At 47.5% G+C, this 20,462-nt stretch overlaps 6 protein-coding genes across 6 annotated transcripts; 3 read left to right on the forward strand and 3 right to left on the reverse strand.

The window, feature by feature from the left end:
* Nucleotides 1-669: 669 nt before the first annotated feature.
* On the reverse strand, nucleotides 670-1,164 carry BP5553_04551 (uncharacterized protein; the record flags this gene model as incomplete). Its single annotated transcript, XM_032013174.1, has 1 exon — nucleotides 670-1,164. One exon carries the CDS (start codon nucleotides 1,162-1,164, stop codon nucleotides 670-672), a length of 495 nt encoding a protein of 164 aa, XP_031869774.1.
* Nucleotides 1,165-2,482: 1,318 nt separating this feature from the next.
* On the reverse strand, nucleotides 2,483-3,403 carry BP5553_04552 (uncharacterized protein; the record flags this gene model as incomplete). The annotated part of the gene is made up of 1 exon (XM_032013175.1): nucleotides 2,483-3,403. One exon carries the CDS (start codon nucleotides 3,401-3,403, stop codon nucleotides 2,483-2,485), a length of 921 nt encoding a protein of 306 aa, XP_031869775.1.
* A 1,552-nt stretch (nucleotides 3,404-4,955) lies between these two features.
* Nucleotides 4,956-6,435, reverse strand: BP5553_04553 (FAS1-containing protein; the record flags this gene model as incomplete). Its single annotated transcript, XM_032013176.1, has 2 exons — nucleotides 4,956-5,597; nucleotides 5,650-6,435. 2 exons carry the CDS (start codon nucleotides 6,433-6,435, stop codon nucleotides 4,956-4,958), a joined length of 1,428 nt encoding a protein of 475 aa, XP_031869776.1.
* A 1,105-nt stretch (nucleotides 6,436-7,540) lies between these two features.
* On the forward strand, nucleotides 7,541-9,808 carry BP5553_04554 (Glutamate decarboxylase; the record flags this gene model as incomplete). The annotated part of the gene is made up of 6 exons (XM_032013177.1): nucleotides 7,541-7,558; nucleotides 7,636-7,874; nucleotides 8,193-8,254; nucleotides 8,318-8,982; nucleotides 9,061-9,582; nucleotides 9,659-9,808. The coding sequence occupies 6 exons, from the start codon at nucleotides 7,541-7,543 to the stop codon at nucleotides 9,806-9,808; spliced, it is 1,656 nt and encodes a 551-aa protein (XP_031869777.1).
* A 947-nt stretch (nucleotides 9,809-10,755) lies between these two features.
* BP5553_04555 (Uncharacterized protein) lies at nucleotides 10,756-11,910 on the forward strand (the record flags this gene model as incomplete). Its single annotated transcript, XM_032013178.1, has 3 exons — nucleotides 10,756-11,540; nucleotides 11,619-11,744; nucleotides 11,817-11,910. 3 exons carry the CDS (start codon nucleotides 10,756-10,758, stop codon nucleotides 11,908-11,910), a joined length of 1,005 nt encoding a protein of 334 aa, XP_031869778.1.
* A 6,580-nt stretch (nucleotides 11,911-18,490) lies between these two features.
* Nucleotides 18,491-19,101, forward strand: BP5553_04556 (uncharacterized protein; the record flags this gene model as incomplete). The annotated part of the gene is made up of 2 exons (XM_032013179.1): nucleotides 18,491-18,542; nucleotides 18,593-19,101. 2 exons carry the CDS (start codon nucleotides 18,491-18,493, stop codon nucleotides 19,099-19,101), a joined length of 561 nt encoding a protein of 186 aa, XP_031869779.1.
* Nucleotides 19,102-20,462: the final 1,361 nt, after the last annotated feature.

Consider the following 20,462-nt stretch of genomic DNA (forward strand, 5'->3'; position numbering starts at 1 on the left):
AAAATTGCCAGATGTTAATTACCCACGAAGGGGAGTTCCTGGGGATGCCAGAATTAATATTATAAATTCAGGGATGGACACTTCTACGCCAGTACGCACCTGGATTTTTTAAATTTTAAAGCAAGTTCAAGCTAATTTGACCAGGCATGCCAAAACTTTGTTGCTAAACTAGATTGGCTATATGCCGGAGAATACGTCACTTAACTTTCAGAGTGTCGAAAGTGACCACCATCCCAGGTTCCACGAAACGGGCATGGCAACTAAAGCAGTGGGAGGACCGTTTGGTGTCTAAACAGACCGCAATAATAATTGTTCATATACTAGAAGTGGTTGATTTATAGTGCTAGTACTGTTGTATCTCTTACTTCTAAATACTGGTCACGTTATATACCTTAACTATAACTTAGCGAGAGGAACTCTACTATACTTAGTACTAATAATGTAGCATATTTTATATTTTTTATATTGTAGCTCCCTATACCTAATGTAGTACCGCTAGATATAGTTAGCAATTAAGTAGCCTGAGCTTATAGTTTCTAACTATTCCTAATAGTAGGGTTTAGGCGCAGACTTCACTCCCGTATTACTCCGTACAATGGTTGGACCGGGGCTGTTGCATGCCCATCGTAGTGGCTTGGAACCCCTCGAATCGAGTTGCCATTGTTGATATTAGGCCCAATCTACAGCGTACTCGTAGCGAGCGCTATAACTCCCTGCAGCATCAGGGCGCTCCATACTCCCTGCGCAGCGCATGGTTCGCCGTGATGCAAGGGCTGTTTCTGGGAATGGTTCATCTGGATCGGCCAACCACCGCCCAGGACCAAACATGCTCTCAATGCGCACCCGAGGATAATAATCACATTCGAGATGCACTGCAGCAAATGCAGTGAGGAGATCACATATAACGGCGTTGCTATCCTCGGGAGAAATGACATCCTCTGGTCGTGACAACCCCGCAAGTGTGGTGAAGACTCGATGAGGGAGGAGTCGGAGAGACTCCTGTGCGGAGCGGTTTTCCGTCGCCCTCATTTCGTTTGGTTTTCGCCGACGAAGTGGAAAGGACGGAAGTCTGGACATATCTCGTCTTTGAGTGTCGACCAGCTCTTGAAGACCAAGATCGCTATCAGAGCTATTCCTTCGACGCGTAGGCATGGGCATGGGCATGAGGACGAGGAGAGTTATGTTTCAACGGAGCATGCCTCGAGAAAGGTCGCTGCTGTTCCGCCGAATCAAAGGAAAAAGAGAGACCCAAGAGCCGTCTCCGAATCCACGCCACATGAGTTTGTACCCCCGCTTCTATGGTACGGGCATGGCTAATGAAAGTCAGAATTCCTCGCACGGAAGTAATTAAATCAACCCGGCCTACGTGCAACAGATGTCCACATCCAGGACAGAAATGCTCCTTCCAGGCATACACCATCCCCAAACCCAAGCCTCCAACCCCTCCTCGCCGCTCCTCATCACTACCCAGAGAAGCACGTGTGGTTGAAGCAATCACCCGCCCGTCCGCCCCTCTATCCCTCTTTGCTCTCACCGAACAAGACGGTCATGTTTTCCAGTACCTTTTCGTAGGGTCACTCAGCAAAATCGACTATTTATCTAGACCTGGATTGTGGCCAATTGTCCTCCAAAGATGCCATACAGAGCCTTGTATACGCCATGCCAGCTTAGCAACCGCGATAATTCTCCAACTACGAACCAAAGCCAACAAGTCACACGCTGGGGAACTTCATAGATGTGCCCTCCGACACTATGCCAAAGCAGTTAAACTACTTCACGAGCTCTTGACTACCAGGAACCGTTCAATTGATGGCGAGGCTTGGGAAACTACAATCCTTGCCACTCTCCTCTTTGGGACCTTCGAAATTATGAGGAGGAATGTCGAGGGTGCTAGGTGGTGGATGCAGAGAGGGTCAATGCTACTGAGCCATGTTTCTAATCGGCGGAGTTCAAGTCCTTATTTGCCCAGTGGTTTTGCGGATTTCGAGCGCGTATTCCGGGACTTGGATTTGAATCTTAGAGTCAAGAGGAGGAGGGCAAGGCAAAGGAATGAGAGGAATATGAGAAAGTGTGGTGCCGCTGTTTCGTGGAGGAGGTAGAGGCTGTTGGAGCAACGGCACATTGGCGAGTCCTTAAGGCGAGTCTATATTACTAAGTAGGTTGCATGCAGCTGTGGTAAACATAATTCTGTTAGATGCGGGCTTGAAGCAGTTAGGTAGGGGCCACATATTCGAGCAATTGAGCATGCGTTGGAAATGAACTTGGCATCATATGGGGACATTATTAAGCCAGATTTATCTAAGGTGTAAAATAAAGTTAGATAATTCTTACCCAAGATCCTGCCATATTGGAATAGCTCTCAGAGTTATGGGATATTATACAATGTATCTCAATTCTATAATGGCGGGTCATATCTAGAGGCACAACCGTCCGGAACTCATCGGTATAAACGAACGGTCTTCCTTTCTGCTCCTTTGAAGCATTAAAATTGATCTGCTATCTCCCTCGTCTTGAACTTTTTCGGAACAACAAATAGAGCTTTGCCCTCTACACAAACCCTTCCCTCCAAACTCTCCAGTCTCCCTTGCACCCAGCCTTTCCTCTCGGTAAAGCCCTCCCTAACCGGTGCCGCCCTCGCAACATAAAATGAATTCGTAACAACTGGTTTCAAATAGCTCAGCTCCAAATTCGCCGTAACCCCGGTCTTCGCAGGAAACTGCCTGATAGCGCAACGTCCTAATACCTCATCCATAATCGTCGCCATAACACCTCCATGTGCAACACCCGGCCAACCAGAGATAGCTCCTCCAATCCAAATAACGGCCACCACTTCACCGGAGGTCTCGTTATAAAATATACGCTGGAAGCCTCCGAGGGCACGGGCTCCACCCAATGGGCCAGTTGTAAGTCGCTGCAATCGCTGATCCTCGGGAACGCTAGAGTATGCTTCGTAAGATGTCCAGTTCGGGTCCGTGGACAGCGACTGCACAATGGGAAGCTTCTCGGCCTTCTTTTTCAGGTGCTCTACCATAAAGCGGTCTTCTTTTGACCCGGAATCTGGGAGCGGCGGCGGTGCTACGATTAGCCGCGTGTATTGGCCCGCTGCTACACCAAGGAGAAGGAAAAAGCTTGCATAGATGTAGGTGCGCAGAGAGCGCTTTTTCTTGGGTTGGGGGAGGGGTTGTGTGGTTGGCAGAGGTGTAAATTGGGAGCGGAGGGTTATTGGCTTTCGGGGTTCGGTTTCTGGAGAGGAGGAAGGAGGGGGAGTTGAGTAATGTCGCTGGTATTGATTATGCCGGAGGCACCGGCTTGCTGGTGCTTCGAGGGTTTTGGTGTATTGTATAACGGCAGCTCTGGATATTGAGGGGCTTGATAGCACCCGCGTGGGTAGCCGTGTAATCATGTTGTGCTTTGTCAATTGGGAGCTCAGAGAGGGTGTTGAGCTTGTGGATGTTGGAATATGGTTGTTGATTCCGGATTGAATTGGCTACTACTCGTGGTTGTCGGGGATCGACACGAGTCTACATATAATTTAAGCTCCACACCCGATGAAGCTTATTCGGTGGATTTAGTCCGTACCGACCGCCTTTTTCTGCCACCTTGCGAACGTACTGCTTCTTAACCTCACCAGATAGTATCAGAATTGGTGGGACATTCAATTACACAACGTTCAATTACAAAACAAGTCCATGGGAGTATAAAGTCAATAAATAAAAGTTCCATCGCTTTAGAATTTATATTTTCCGCTGTGTTATAAAGTTACGAGTAGGTGGTAAATTCTGATGGCTCATGAATTCTGACACGTCCTGGTGCCCCTTAGCTTGCTTATTAGTTTGCATCCATAATTATATCCCTTTAGTAGTATATATGGTAGTATAGCTTGTATTATAATAAGGGTATGGCCCTCAACAAACAAGGTCGGTGCAATAGTAGCGCGTTTCCCCATACAGTCCAAATCCCGGTCCCTCGTTCGAGTGGATGATACTATGCAAGCTATATCCAACATACCTATCCTATTCAGGATTGATACCTCTCGGAAGTACCTGCGATGATCTATTGGACGCATTTACAACAAATCTGCAAGCAACATTGAAAGCACAGATGTTCAAAAGTTCAGCCTCGACACAATATCCTGCACCGTGGAAACCATGGCATATAATGGCGTCTCTCAAACCGAAGAATCGAGATTTTGCATTTCTCGCCATGGAGGATTAAAGCCCACTGAGCAATTCCTTAGACTTCGAAATTATCAAGACTTGGACCCCTCTCTGGATGTTGCTTTTGTACCTATAGATCAAGGAGCATTATGGCAAGAAAGAGGCAGACCTGGCGCCCTATTCGGCACTTCAAATCTTTAGCATCACCATCAGTTGGCACCAAATCAATGTCAACCCTGCAATTTCAACATTCCACGCCCTAAAAGACATCCTAGATTCGGATTTCACAGACTTCAAAGAATGTGTGGTTGCAGAAACACGTTTAGTTTCATTAACGGAACTGTCTACCATCACTACCAAATGCTTATCTATCCAAAATAACAGCTCCTAAGGCAGGAAATCAGCTATGTTGAAAGATGGGATTTATAACGTTTAGGAGCATTCACACATGTAGGGTTGTACGAATATCAACGTCAGAAACCAACTCGAGCAGCTTTAGGCTGACACATGCCATATACCACGCAGCCAATATTGACCTCCAGTTCAATATAGTATAGAATTTTCCTTTCTCAGGTGCTTTTAGGGAATCGAAGTCCTGCAATAAGCCACACACTACAAACTGTGCGATCCACATTCTTATTTCATGTGACAGATCACATATTTTATGTCTTGATGTTACAATTTAACACATATGCTTTCATATTCCTATAACCTCCATTTCATCCGTATCCATTCATCGTATTTCATATTCATATTCATTTCCATAAGCTTTAATCAGAATCTTCGATATGAACCCTCTCACAATTCCTCAACATACACATCCAACCTATTCTTCAAATCCTCCACGCTCAACTCCTCACCAGCATATTGCCGCCCGCCCAGGGTCTTGGGCGGTATAAGCACCGTATTAACAACCTGAATGACCCCATCCTTGGCAAGACCGTCCTGAAGAGAAACAGTACTAAACCCATTAATTTTAATACTGATAAGTCCTCCGTATCTCCCAATATCAATACTCAAACTCTTGTCATCTAGCAGCGTGGGGAGATCGACGTGGATAAGCCCTTTGGGTACATCATCTATATCAACCTCTGTCATAACGTTCGACTTGGCGTCCTTCTCTTTGTAGAAAGCATCAGAGTAGAGTGTTTGATTGGCAACAATGTGGTATTTAAGAAGCGCCTTCAAGTACTTTTCTCCGTATTTGCTGAAGAGGAAGGCGTTAACCTTTGGCCCAAGTTTCTGGAATGCTAAGTTGCTGGGAGCAAAGAGTGTGCCGCCTACGTGAGGTCCGTGGGCAATTGCCTCATCAAGACCCGTTTTAAGGAGACCTAGTTGTAGGGTGCTAAATTGGCCAGGGAAGAGCTCGATGATCTTGTGCGCCGGTGGAGGAGGCAGCAGCAGGGAATCGATCCCGTGGATTACACCGTTAGTGCCGAACTATTGCACATATATCAGCAGGCTTTCGTTAAGGGGAGAGGAGAGGCCTAACGATGTTAATGGCGACGACTCGGCTATAGAAGTTGACATTCAATCCCGTGAAGATGCCAAAGCCCAATCGAAGGCGCTGGGGTTCTCCCCCGAGGGCATCTTCGCCGAACGCAGATGGTAGGGTGTGGGTGACCAAGAGACGACCGGCAGGATAGAAGTTCGGTGAGAAATGGTAGGAAAGGACCTTCTTGATCAGCTCCTTCGACGGTTTGTGGCCTTTGGGAAGCTTTTCGAATGCCTTATCGATGGGTGCAAACACCGTGTAGTTCGCAGCCGTGCCATTCAATGTCTCGATCAAATCTGGATATTCATTAATGAGCTTTGCTAGCTTGGTCGTGTGCTTGCTACCGGCGATGAGCTCGTAAACTGTCTTGTTCGGAGTTCTATGTGGAGGATGATGCGGCTTCTTGGGTTTCTGTGTGTTTCCATGGAATATTTCGATATCATCGAGGACTGAGAGTCCACTGTCAATCCACCCGTCCATGTCGAACTTCGTCATGGACTTGTGGCATTCCCATGTTGACTGGGCCTTCTTGCCAGCTTTGATGGCGGCACTAAAGGCATTGTCGAGGGCATTCTCAGTGTAAGCTACGGCATCCGTGAATGTCTCCTCCACACCGGACCAGGCGTTCTCGACGCTTCCTTGAAGTCTCTCGTTGAATGTTTGGGATTCGGCCTCATTCTGGGATTGGAAGGCGATTTGCTGGGTGATGTGGTCATCGGGGATGATGAAGGCAGTGGAAAGGGAAATGGCCGCGAGCGGAACGAGGGAAGTAACCAACTTCATCCCGGATATGGATACTCTGTAGGAGCTAAGGCTATTGATATTGATGGACCGGTTGCAACTTGCAAAGAGGGGAAGAGGAGAGTGAAAAGAGCCCAGCTCAGTGGAGATGAGAAAGAGAAGGACTGTTATATCTAGGCATTAAATGGATAGCGTGTCCCAACCTCAGTCATCAATTAGAGCGTTGGATTTCCTTCTCGTTGATATGCAGATGCAATTGCCGGGCGTCGCGGACTTTACGAGTTCCAAAGCACGAAACAAGGAGCAACGCATGCGTCATCACTTGTTGGTTAGATGCGCGCAGGCGGCGCAAAGTCACCCCGAATCTTGAGCGACTTAACTTCTGAGTAAGGTATTCTCCGTGCTGAGAAGAATAGCGCATACGTCAAGTACTTCGTAGAACTATCGTTATCGACAAGCATAACATCGATCGGTAATTCCTTGCCATAGCATCGTCTTAGAGAGATGTAACTAATAATAAGGTGTTCGTAGGAGAGGGACCGAAGTACCGAAGTACCGATAGCGATACGAGTACGAAATACGAAATACGAAATACGGGCGATACTTCGTACTTCGTATTGTCGTATTCGGATAATGCGGGGGGACCTGTCAGGGGCTTCAACGCTTGGGATTTATTTATTCTTCATTCGTCCTGCACGGAAAAGTAAATAAATGCGAATCCAGTGGTTGAAATATATCGTACGTTTTCCACGTCCCGTACTAGGTACGCATCTACGTACCTTACGTAACACATCATGATCATCGATACATGCCAACACTGTACATCGGTGTCAGCCCAGATTTTCTACCGAGGTGAGGAGGCATTACGTCGTCGTTCCCGCCATTCCGGTCACGTCCTAGTTCTGGGGAATTCATCGGTCATTCCTGACACTGAGACATACAATATACCCTACATCCACCGCATTACTACCATCGTGAACAATCGCCCTTCCACATTCCTCCAGCCATCTATATAGATTGGCCAGAAGTCCGGTCTATTATTTCAATCCCTCGTTGCACCCTTGGGTCTTGAGGATCAAAGCAACTAGATACATCACAAAATCCCCCATCCAAGCCCTCAATCCGACATACAAAATACCCCATCACCATGTCTTTGGCACGCCACGTACGTTTCACTTTCCCTTTCATTCTGGCCTCGTTCGCTTTCAACAAGGCCTAGTGGTAACTAACTCCCCCTCAAAGGTTGACCCGGACGAGATAATCGATAGTCTCCAAAATCTGCACATAAAAGGTAGCAGTCATAGACGTGCACACCCTAGTGAAAACATCTCTACCATTACCCCATACTCCTCTCGATACGCCAGCCAGCAGGAGATCCCAAGATTCAAGCTCCCCCACGATGGTGCCCCAGCCGATGCAGTTCATCAGATGATCAAGGATGAGCTCGATCTTGACGGTATTCCAAACTTAAACTTGGCTAGGTGGGCTCCAATTCTGTCCCGTTTTGTGGGGGCTACGTGTGCTAATGAATGGAGATAGTTTTGTGTAAGAATATCTTCTATATTTTCCACCGCATGGTTTTCTCAGCACTTTCCAACCACCGCTTCATTGGCATCAAGTTATTTTCGTGCCCCAGTTTCGATGCTGGTTCAAAACTTGGGACCGTATTGAACACAGGAGCTTTGTTCTAGTTCTACTAACTCGGCCTTTTATTTTATGTTATCCATTTTAAATCCTGCTCTGTTCTCCTCCGTTCCCCTATTGTCTGAAACAGGGCAGGAAATGCTAACTTCCCATAGTGGCACATACATGGAAGAACCCGCTCGGCAACTAATTTTTGAAAATATCGCCAAAAACCTATGTATGGCCGGCCCCTTCAGTGACAAACACTTGTTACTTCTCTAACATACCATCCTTGACATAGCGGATTGCGATGAGTATCCCGCTATGATGCAACTGCATGACCGCTGTATAAGCATCCTCGCCCACCTCTGGGGTGTTCAAAGGGGTGAGCGAGCAATTGGTTCAGCAACCACCGGTTCATCCGAGGCCATTCACCTCGGCGGCTTAGCAATGAAGCGGCGCTGGCAAGAGAAGCGCATGAAAGAAGGCAAAGACACATCGAAGCCCAACATCATCATGGCAGCTAATGCTCAAGTGGCATTAGAGAAGTTCGCAAGGTATTTCGAGGTCGAGGCCCGTATCTTACCTGTATCAGAGAAGAGCTGCTTCAGACTTGATCCGGAATTAGTGAAGGAGAACGTTGATGAAAATACGATTGGTGTTTTCGTTATTCTGGGAAGCACCTACACAGGCCATTATGAACCTGTCGAGGACGTTTCCAAAATTCTAGATGAGTATGAGGCTCGTACTGGAGTTGATATCCCCATTCATGTTGATGGTGCTTCGGGAGCTTTCATCGCCCCTTTTACCCATGCCAAGGCTGGAGGTCAACGGTGGAACTTCGAGCTTCCTCGTGTCAAGTCCATTAACGTCTCAGGTCACAAATTTGGTCTTGTCTATGCGGGTGTCGGGTGGATAATCTGGCGGGATGAGTCGTTCCTTCCCAAGCATCTTATTTTCGAACTTGTAAGGAGATGAACTTACTTTTGCTCCTTTTATAATCCATCCTTAATATTCCCGACCTTTAACGCTGACCACAATTAGCACTACCTCGGAGGAACAGAAGAGTCTTACACCCTAAACTTCTCTCGTCCTGGTGCCCAAGTAATCGCCCAATACTACAACCTAGTGCATCTTGGCTTCACCGGCTACCAGCAAATCATGGAGAACTGCCTATCCAACGCGCGCCTCCTCTCAAAGTCTCTCGAAGCCACCGGTTGGTACACCTGCATATCCAATATCCACCGCAAAAAGGGCGTCCACAAACAGGGAGACGCCAACGAGGCCAACACCAGCAGCGAAAAAGAGACATCCGCTGACTACAATGCTGGTCTCCCTGTCGTGGCATTCCGATTCAGCGATGAGTTCAAGAAGGAATTCCCGCATATTCAACAGCGTAGTATCTCGAATTTGCTGAGAGCGAAGCAGTATATAATTCCTAATTATCCCCTCCCGCCGAATGAGGAGAAGATCGAGATCCTTAGGGTGGTGGTTAGGGAGAGTATGAGTTTGAATTTGCTGGATCGGTTGATTGCAGACATTTGCCAGGCGACGCAAGATCTTATCGTGAGTGAACTATCTATTTTGCCGTGCAATGTCAAAGATTCCTAGAATGGTGCTGACCCAAGATTATGACTTGTAGGATGATGATAAGGATGATCTTAGTGTTCTCGATAGAAAGAGAGATCCCAGAGCTGAAAAGATGCACACGGGTACTGTACATATTGATGATGTCAATAGAAAGGGGGGGAAGAGACCTATGAGTGAGGGGATACACAGATCTGTGTGTTAAGTAATAAGCAGGATATACACGACCACGCTGATATCATAAGTCTGAAGTGTACAGGCAATGAAACCTAAAAAGTTATTATTTTAATAGTCGAGATCTTACCCATTCACAACTATGGCGAGGAGATGATTTGAACTGACGTTTATGTGACGATTTACTCCTATTATCCTATCCCTCGTCAAGTATCAACGTAGCTTTAAAATCTCCACGCGAATGGAACGGGTACAGTACATAACTAGAAACATACTCGGTAGCAATCCCTATTCACTCTTACCTCCCTCTGAGAAACAGCTCTATCTCTATCTATTGAATATTTAGGTACCTACCTAGGTAGGTATACAGTAAGTAGCTCCCTAATTTCAACCCCTTTGACTCGCCTAAGACAGATCCTTGCTCAGCAGGGGCAACGGCGTGAAATCCCCCTGTAGCGCAAAACCTCGTATTCAATCAGCCCTACAACAAAGAGGTAGCAAGAAAAGACACCCTATTCGTCTTGAACGAAGTAACTCGTATTTCGCCTTAGCACTCCGATAGATATGGGAATCCCACTAATCGTGGCCTCTTTTGGCCTCCTTACGGCGTAACTCAAGCTGAGTGCGCCAGCCAGCCACATCCAAAAATATACACGATGTTTCATCCGTTAGCGGGAGGATCGACCGATAATGCGCCGCCCGGAAAATGCAATACGCCTCTTTCATTCCAGCGTTAAAGCCAGCTGAGATCCTTCCATCCAGCGTAGACAGTGCGAAATATTGTTATCGGACCCTTCGATGTCGTGCCACGAGACGATGGAGTTTTCAACGCCCTCCCACTATCCCTAGGTACCTACACCTCCCCAGCAGGCATCGTCGACATCGATCTCGTCGTGAGACGCTTCGCACTTACGAAGTGGAGATAGATTAATCTTATCAAACTTCTTCCAAACAACAGCAGTAACGGCCATCGCAACGATGCTACGACTCCCCGCCAGTATCGCAGGGACACAAGCACGGAAATGGGTCCTTCCTGCTATATGGTTGCTCCTCGTCGTCATCTTCCTCAGAACCGCTATCTCTCGCTCGGGACACGGCTCTAGCTTCCACTTCTCTATCTCGGGGAGTTCAGGAAACTCGACGAACTCGACGAGAACCCGTCTCTCCCTCTACGAATACTACTCCTCCCTCACACATACGAAAAACAAAACCGACCCCAACCTGAACGAAGATAACATATCCGTCAATGTGAGCACGAGTAACAAAGTGGCGGTGATAGTAGAGACGAGAAGGTCTGGAGGGATTGTACCGCTGGTGTTGCAATTCAGTGCAGTTTTGGGACCCGATTGGCCGGTCATTATATATACTTCCGCCGAAAACTTCGGGACCTTTAGCACATCCGCGGCGCTCCTCCGACATCAACGCAGCGGCCGCATCATCGTCCGCCCTCTCGCTGAGGGTGTATACTTTCCCTCGTGGAATAGCGTCTCGGATTTCCTTACCACGCCTTGGTTATGGAACGATCTCGCGCCCGCGGAACACATACTTATCTTCCAATCGGACAGCATGCTCTGCGGCAATAGCGTGCGGAAGGTCGAGGACTTTTTTGAATATGATTTTATTGGCGCGCCCATCCATCAGAATTGGGGTAAGGGGTTCAACGGGGGTTTGAGCTTGAGGAAGAGGAGTACGACGCTTAGGGTCCTGGACGAGTGGGAGTGGAGTGCGGATCCAAAGCCGGAGGATCAATGGTATTTTGATAGGTGAGCACCCCATGTTCCTCAGTTGTGGCGCGAGGGGAAGGTATTGGGGGAGCTCTGCTAATACCGAATGGAATTTAGAATGAGTGAGCTTGAAGAACGAGAACTCGAGGAAGGTATTGAGGGAGGCGTTAACTTGCCCTCTATGGAGATTGCGCGGACTTTTGCGGTCGAGACAATTGACTACCCACATCCGTTGGGGTTGCAGTAAGTTGCCAAACGGGACAATAACTTGAATTTGTTCTAGAGATAAGATTACTGACCAAATACGCTCTATAGTCAGCCAACCAGGTTCTTACAGGAACATATACTGAGTCTTGATGATTGGTGTCCGGAGTACAAGCTTGCAACGACAGACCGTATGGAAAATTAGAAGCGGGGTGCATATTACACTTATAAATACATATATACATTTCTGTTCGCAACATTTGCCCAATATTTGCTTCTGGTCGGGTTTAGTTTCATTGTTGTAACGAAGCGGTCAACCTTTTATATTGGGCCAATTCGCAGAGTGCATTTCTCATAAAATACAAGTAGTCTTGCGCTTATATCTGCCATCAGCTATAACTTGAAATGGCCCAACCACGACTAGCTACGAGGCCACAGTCACCTTCCAGCACAACCACCCAGCCTTCACACTCTTCGCATTCAACTGTTTCACCACAACATGGGCTATCCTAAAAAGATGTGGATACAAGACCAGCTCTGCAAGTATTAGCCCAAAAGAATATTGGAACCGAGCATCTCTCCCCGTCAAATCCCACATCGTCGCTAACAAATCCCACCCCAGCGTACACAAAAACATCCCCTGGGATAATATATAGTGGGGAAATATCTTCGCGAGATATTGGGCAAGCGGCTGGTGAAGGTCGACTATAGGAATCTGGCATTATCGATCTTGAATGTGAAATGGAAGGAAGGATATGAAAATCCAGAATCGGTCTTCGGTGAAGACATGTCGGTAGGCTAGGACCATGGGGTGGAGGGTCATATATCCTGGAGAATTGCCAGTTCCATGAGAGGATGAGGGGCATACTGTAGACTACAAACAGTCCCGCTTCAACCTATTCCCATCTCACCTACACTTGTTGAACAGCTTAGAACCTCCCAGTTCCTCATTGTCGGCACTATAGATAACCGCTCGAATCAGGTGGCCACTCCTGAGCCCAGTCTCCTGGCAAACAGCTGCATTTAAGTCGCGGAGAGCTTCAATTTAAGTGTTTTAGAGTGGAACTTCGTATGCCGAGGTAGGTGGCTTTAACGCTATTATTCAGCCCCTTGGGAAGAGCTGTTGTTATTTGAAAGAGTTTTGGTCCAAGAAATCAGGGGGGAAGGCATAACACAGGGCAATCAGAACTGTAGTAAATAAATAGTTTCGCATCGGCGGGGGAGCAGAATGCGATATTGATGATGTAGATTTATATGGCGCCTCTTGGGGTGCAATCTAGATCAGATAAGCCATGAACGCAGGAGGAAACTCAGGAAATCGAAGGCTGAACAAGCTGGCCATTTCGATACGCCAACATTCGTTGCTGATATTTGTACTCGTATTCTGAGGCAACCAGGCTCAGCTACTCCGATCCTGAGCCGCTATTCTTGCGTTATTTCGTAATGGTAGGTTAGGTCATCAGAGGAAACGGAGATTTCCAAGCGCGAAGGAATTGGTGGCCCCTAATGTGTGATACATACCTAGGGCCTAGGTAGGAAGTTTTGGTGCGTCTACTTCGCCCAACAGCGTCCCTGTCGTACCCGGCACTTTTACACGCTCTTGTGTATGGACATTCATCCGCGTCAGGTTTACTCTCTAGTGACACGGTCTTAATTTCATCCTCACAGCGGCACTTGATAAGGATACTCACCCCACCATTCAAATCTATATCGTTTACAGCAATAGAATCTACTCATAGAGGAGCCCACGAACATGTGTCTTATGTCAGGGTACCGTCGCCCAAGGTGATACTGCCCTTGCGTATATGTCCCAAACATCCAGAATCGCCTACACCCATTTGGTTGTTTACTCACCATCCACAAGGTGGAAGTGAATCAGAAGGCACTCATTGATATGTGGCCTTCCAGGAGATGATTAGAGATGCATGTGCTGATGCTACATTCTGGAGGTATATGGCTGGTTCTGGGTTGGCTGAACAAATTTCAGCGGCCCAAGTAGAGGCACCAGCGGAGGAGCCGATTAGCCAAATTGCCTCTTGGGAACGCGCCTCTGCAGAAAGCCCTCGAAACTTCGCCACGGATTTTGAAGTTGAGTATCGAGTCGAGGGGTATTAAAAGCGTGAAGCGGTTATACGGGGATACTAATTCCAAAAATGACGATGATGGTTGCTTTGCATTTATTATTGAGAATGAAGAATACCTGCGTGGTGTCATGGCAGAGTTAAAGGTCTTTCAAGCCCCCTTCTTTATCTGAGCTTAGTTTACGTACCGTTTATAGGACGGCCTATTACGACTTGTGCTGCCTGCGGGCCAGTGGCCTTCGGATTTGGGATACCCCTTGTCCTCCAGCCATAAAGCTGTGCCAATTCTACCCCAAACCACCCCGCCCCGGATTCTAGTGCCTCCGCATGATCGACCTAAAGGGAATGACGGGCCTCTTATTCTTCTTTCTTCGCGAATTTCTGTTTGGATCCATGCTCATACCTCAGGCAGCATCAGAGCGTTGCGTTTTCCAAAGAATTCCTGAAAAGTTTCATGAAGCTATCGTTTAGATATTCCTACCTCTAGCACTGGAAGAGCGCATACAGACTCTTAGCATTCAGAAAACCATTTACCCCGATCTCAACATTCTAGTAAGTGTTGGTCTATCATGTACGGCAACTTCTAATTAATTTTAGGTACTTACAAGTCTCGGTCGAAGGTACAACATTGGAGAGTGGATTCCGAGAGAACCGTACTCCGGAGACTTTAACTTTTTTGATAGAGTACCTGCTACCATTATTAGAGCCTCTTATTCCTCCCTTGGAAAAGGCCGATGTTTATCATTCCTGCGCATTTCTTGATAGTGCCCAATATGCAAACCTCTTCTACGAGGGGATCCTTGCCATTGCATAGGAATCTTATTCCAGTACGAGGACGGAAGTCGGCAGGTTGTCGGGCAATGTCGAATCGGAGTATCTCGGGAGATGCGTTGTTTCCCCTTTAATGCTCTACCATCGAGAAGTAGAGCTACCCCCTTTAATATACTACCGGAAAGGCTGGGTGGATGAGAGCATGTCAGGCCTAATCAGGTTTTTGTTTAGTTGGAAATTGGCTGTCTTGACCGTGGATCATGGATCGCGGACAGAGACATAAAACAGATCACCCCAACAACTAGGCATAGCTAGCTAGGGACATTGAGGGTACACTTCCTACTCAATTCTCCACCCCTTTCCCTTCGTGTTTTCCTTTCCCCTCTCGCCGTCCGTCTCGTTCAGCTCTTCTGCAAGGGAGCATCGTCTAAGAGCGCTCGTTTCCAATCGCCGTTGTCATCCGCAAACTCAGTAGCGAACTAAACCTCGACATAATACTAGTAGATCAAGTGGAAACGCCTCAACACGAGAGTAGTTATCGCTAGAGATGCGAGATTTACCCGACCCAGTATCTAGCCATATAGAACAGCGAAAGGAAGTTGCTGGGGAAATAATGGTCCAAATTCGTAAATATCATCAAATGGCAGAGTAGCGGAAAGGCCTGGATCCGAAAGCTGAGGCACGATGGCGGAAGGGCGAGAAGGTCGCTAATAGGAGTCCGACTAAGGCGATGGCGGAGCTGTTGACATTGTCTAGGTGTGCAAGCTATCAGTCAGAGAAGTAGCAGTTTTCTTCTGCTAGAAGATAACCCTAGATTCTAGTAGCGGCAGACAATCGATTGACCAGGCCCCTCATATGAAATAACTTCCAAACTTGCCTATTGAGCCCGTATCTCCATTTGGCTATGGAGCACTTCCTGGCCACCATTTAACCTCTAATGATAATAATCGGTCTGTAGTTGGGGAGTCCGATGGCTCTGAGAAAAATCGCTGGGATGTTAGAGTCGTCCGTTTCTAGTGTCAACCGCTTGTTAGGAACAAGGCGTAACAACATGGTTGAGTCGAAGGCGGCGATCTGCTATCCCAGAATAAATTGTGGCCAAAGTCGAACTGGTTGCCATAAGTAAATAAATCGGTGGTACGGAAGTATGCTAAAGCACGGAAATAGGAATCAGGGCAGATTCGAGGAACCCGGTAGGTATTCACCTTCTAGGCCGCAGTGTATAAGCCATTTGCAAAGGTGTTTGGAGGCATCGTCGAAGCTTTGGAAGTTTCTAGGCTCAATTTGGGGTGTCCGTAATAAGACTTCCGTGGTGTCCCTACCGTTTTAGAAAACGGACGAAAGGTTTCTAACGATCCCAAAATGGAACTCCGAGTCGGTACTGAGCTCAAGGAGCTGGACAACCGTGGCATAGGCAGTATTATTTACTGTAGTGTTTATGGCGCAAGTGATCTATTATCATCAGCTATCGACTAGGCTTCAAACAACCTCGTGTTGGGAGAGCGACATACCCTAATAGAACCCAGCAAACATAGGGCGCCTGAATAGGGGTTTCGTGATGTCAAAACCACCCCACGCACGGACAGCAAGTAGCTTAGAAGGCACATGAATAAAGTGTTGAGTAAAATGTAACCCTAGACAAAGAAAGAAAGGACTAGGAACTTGAGAAACCGAGAAACATATGCCAGGATATGAGAGCAAATCAGAGCAAATCGAAGCACACCAACTTCAAAACAATAGTCAACAAGACAGCAATAGTTGTAAAAGCACTTATACTTCCTATTTCAGCATCTAATTCAAACCTAGCAAGCGCCAGTTTCCTGCAGGATCTACCAAAAAGAAAGCATTATAATTTAGATCACGAATTAACATCCATCGTCGACATTATGCTTGCGTTTTTCGGATTGACTGTATCCTCGCCGACTGGGGCCGTTGTAACGATCATGGTGGTCTGTCCTGAGGACGAGCGGTTCAGGAGAGGGACTATTGCTCTGATCCGCTGGAAGCCCGGCTCACACGGAGATTCCCCGAATGCTAAGAATCATCGCCCGGCTGCTCGCTAGCAGACATCGGCACGCTCTCTTTTACTGGACCGCGGCGCGCCGGTCCTCCCGTACTGGCGCAACACCCAGATGCCAGGATGCTACTCCGTCAGAGCTTGGCCATTATTATTCGGGCGCAGCCTCGACTACTCTCGACTTGGCCGATATGCGGCATATCCCAACTTGCCAAGGGAGCAGAGGGTCGCAGCTTGCTTGCCAAGTATATCGGTTTAAGGAGGCTTGGGCTCTTGAAGCCCTTTTCAAATCACATCAACGGTGGCTGGGTGGTCTTTGATGTATGGGATTGTCCCGTGGCTAGTTGCCTGTGAATAATGGACACATCGTTGAGCGCTAATAGGCTATCAGCAGTGGTAGTTCCAACGGGATGGTGGCATAGCTGAAATAGAGCATTTCTTTTTCTGCAAGTCATTTCACGGGTGGCATTGCGCTAAAATCAAATCCTCGAGGTGGTCTGTACTTGTGCCTGCTATGGGACCTTGATTAGATCACGAAATTTATGCTCCAGAATCCCATCGAGTCTCTGAGACTTGTACATAGCAGACCCTATACGTACCTGCGTACTTCGTGCCCCCGGAGAACACCAAAGGCGGAAATAGCTGGTACTGACTGTAGTAACATTCATGGCTGGCTGTCTTTACATCAGAATTCACCCATCCCACCCCAAAACCTTTGCAGCACGATGGAGGTACCTATGTATTCTTATACTTGGCCGACCTCAAACTAAATTATCAGGCCATCCTCTCGCCAAAGGGAGACCGGACCTCCCTCCGACTCGTGTACCTCGTCCTCGGGGCAAAATGCAACGTGAGCTTTGAAGATCAGGCCACAGCAATGCTACGCTAAGATCTATAAGCAGGAACCTCACCACGCGAAGCCAAGGATGACACGGTAATTAGTAATTAGTAATTGGCACCTGTTCCTGGCTCCAGGACTCCCAGACCCTGCGCCCGCCGCATGGTGGCTCGCGGGGATGCCGTTCCCCGGGTTCCGGGTCAACTTCCTTGATGCCGTGGCTCCCAGTCTCCCGCGCCCCGCAAAACAAGCCCGCCGTCCATGGCCACCGAGAGGACCGAGAGGACGAGTTTCATTTAACTCTCAAGCGGCCGAAATACTACGTACAGAGTCCGGAAGTGGTGCTCTCTGTTTCCAGCGGGTGTACTTAGTCTGCGCCTGTTGACTACGAGGCTCGCGGAGGATGGAGATAAATAACCTCGGAACATCCCCCTTGCCCTCGCTCACCTTATCAAGGCATTTGTTGGCTCAGGAGTCCGCACGAAGTCCCCACTAGTTGCCAGTCTCCTCGTTTTGCGATTCGGGATGGCGACATCATCTCCTCCCGGCCCGGATACTAACATAGCGCCAATCTTCCTGATACCGTGCGGGGTGCTCAGCGTGATTGCAACTTGTCTTTGCGTCACGCGGATCATCATCCGTTGTCGACCCTCACCTCACCTAACCGCAGATGATTATCTGATCGCAGCTGCGGGTGTAAGTTGACCCGTCACACCGGTTGTTATATTTGCTTGAGACCGGTTGATAACCGCGATTATAGATATTCTCACTCGCCAGCTTCCTCCTCTCAGCCGCATCTGCTGCTCTAGGATGGGGCCACCCCTCCTACTACGTCAGTCCAGAGGATCGAAGGACAATAAAAATATGCGGATTCGTGGTCCAGTTTTGCTGGACCAATGGAGTTACTCTGATCAGAATATCTGTGGCGTGCTCCCTAATGCGATTCAGCACCAGTAGACTTTGGAGATGGTCTTTGTGGTCGCTAATAATCCTACATGTTATCATAGCTGCTGGCTGGCACATAATTTTGTTTTTCAACTGCCGCCCTCTACGCTCGTTTTGGGAGCCGGTTCCGGACATGGTCTGCTGGGACCGTCATTTTACAATTGTATATGGCTGGGCCACTGCTGGTAGGCTTGTGGAGAGCTCGCTCAGGTTTCCAATAACTAACAATAAACAGGTATTTTTACATCGATGGATCTTATGCTGGCCCTGATGCCAATCAAGCTGATTCGGACATTAAATCGACCCGTTCGTGAGAAGGTATTAGTCGGTTGTCTAATGGCAATGGGCCTCCTTACTACCGCCATCTCTGGGGTCAAGATGACCACATTCAAGGATGTGTACTTGGGTGACCCACTACAGAAAGCTGTCCACCTTACCACTTTTGCTAAACTTGAGGAGCTGATTGGCCTGATTGCGGCTTGCACGCCTTGTCTGAAGTCATCAATTGAGAGAACCCTCCGCCGGTTTGGAATGCTCTCATCCGAGCATCGGACAGTTACGAAGCCCAGCTTTGTAATATCCCGTCTGGATAGTAGTATCGTACTTTCACCAATCGTCCAGAATTCCACAGACACGGTCACGGCGGTCGAGGGGATTAGCAAGGATAGCGATATCAGTTTGGTTAGTTCTGCAGAGACGGCATGGACGGGTAGGAAAAACAAGAATGAGCACCTCAATTTTTGAAGGCGGGCGGAATAAATCTGGATGAGAACGGTCATCCAGTGGTCTTGTAAACGGCTAAGGGCAATAACACATCGAGAATGGACCATGCAGGAGCTCTGGCGTTTGTTTGTGCTAGAGATGGAACACCGGCGTAACGGATGCCGGCAACTACGAATATCCGGTGGGTGGCGTTGGAGTTGACATTTAATATTTCGAAGCATTGAAAGGCGAACAAACCAAACAAGTCTGTTTTTGGTTATATATAGAAGCCAGATCACGTGCAGGAAGGCGCTGGAAGGGGAGTCCTGGCCATGCCGAGGCATGATAAATCTGCTTTCTCCGGCATAACCACCGTATTAGAGGCTGGAACCATGTATAAATGAACCAACTAATCAATCAATCAGCCAATGAATAATCAATATACGAAGACTTCGCTCCTGTGAAGGGTGTTTCTTTCTAATGGTTAGGAAAATGCGGATCATTCGGTAGCATGGTACAACCCCCAAATTACAGCGCCGCTATATGTGCACCATATTAACTCTCTCCTCCCTCGGAGTCGCAAATTGAAGCTATTCACACCTTGCCGTCGCACCGAATAGAAGTTATTTATAACATGTATATAGTACCTAGGTATAATAAAAACAATCTACGCGATTGTGCTTTAGATTTAAGAAGGGGTCTAGGACCCTATTAGGCCCGAGGTAATAGATGTATCCTTAGATTTAAAGGACTCAGTGAAGAAGTACCTTCCTTCTTAATAGGCATCGAGGAAGTCTTAGTCGCAAATTCAATCCTAATTAATTATAAGATCTTTAGCTATACGATCAAGAACCGTATCGACAATACTAAATAAGGAATTAATAGAAGACATATTCGTATGCAGGCAATTCATTTTAGGTGTAAAGGCAAACTTCGACGGCGAGGTGCGAGTAGCTTAATTTAGGCGTGACAGTAGGTGTAGTGTAGTTGGGAGACTACAATGTGCGGAGGAACGATTTACTATAGTGACCACTGATCATACAGCGGCTCTATAATTTTGGTGTTGTACCAATGTACCGAAGGATCTGCAGTTTCCGTACCCTTAGAAAGGAAAGGTTTTGTGAAGTACAAACCGCAACAACCGCACCGGCTGATGGTCACAATGAGAAGCTGACTGTATCCGTGAGTCTATCTTACTTGTACGGGCGCACCAATTAGGTCTTCTCCAAGACTAATTGCTTGTACGAGCGGCTCAAGTAAGTAGACAAGCTTCTACACTGCTTATAATAGTTAAGTATATATAAACACTGAACAGCTCTTCTCAACTTCTATACTCAGTATCCTACTCAACATCACACTTCATACTCTTCATAGCTCAGACTACCACCCCCTCCAACCTCCAC

Source organism: Venustampulla echinocandica (genome assembly GCF_003357145.1).
Source record: "Venustampulla echinocandica strain BP 5553 chromosome Unknown scaffold_2, whole genome shotgun sequence".
NCBI lineage: Eukaryota > Fungi > Ascomycota > Leotiomycetes > Helotiales > Pleuroascaceae > Venustampulla > Venustampulla echinocandica.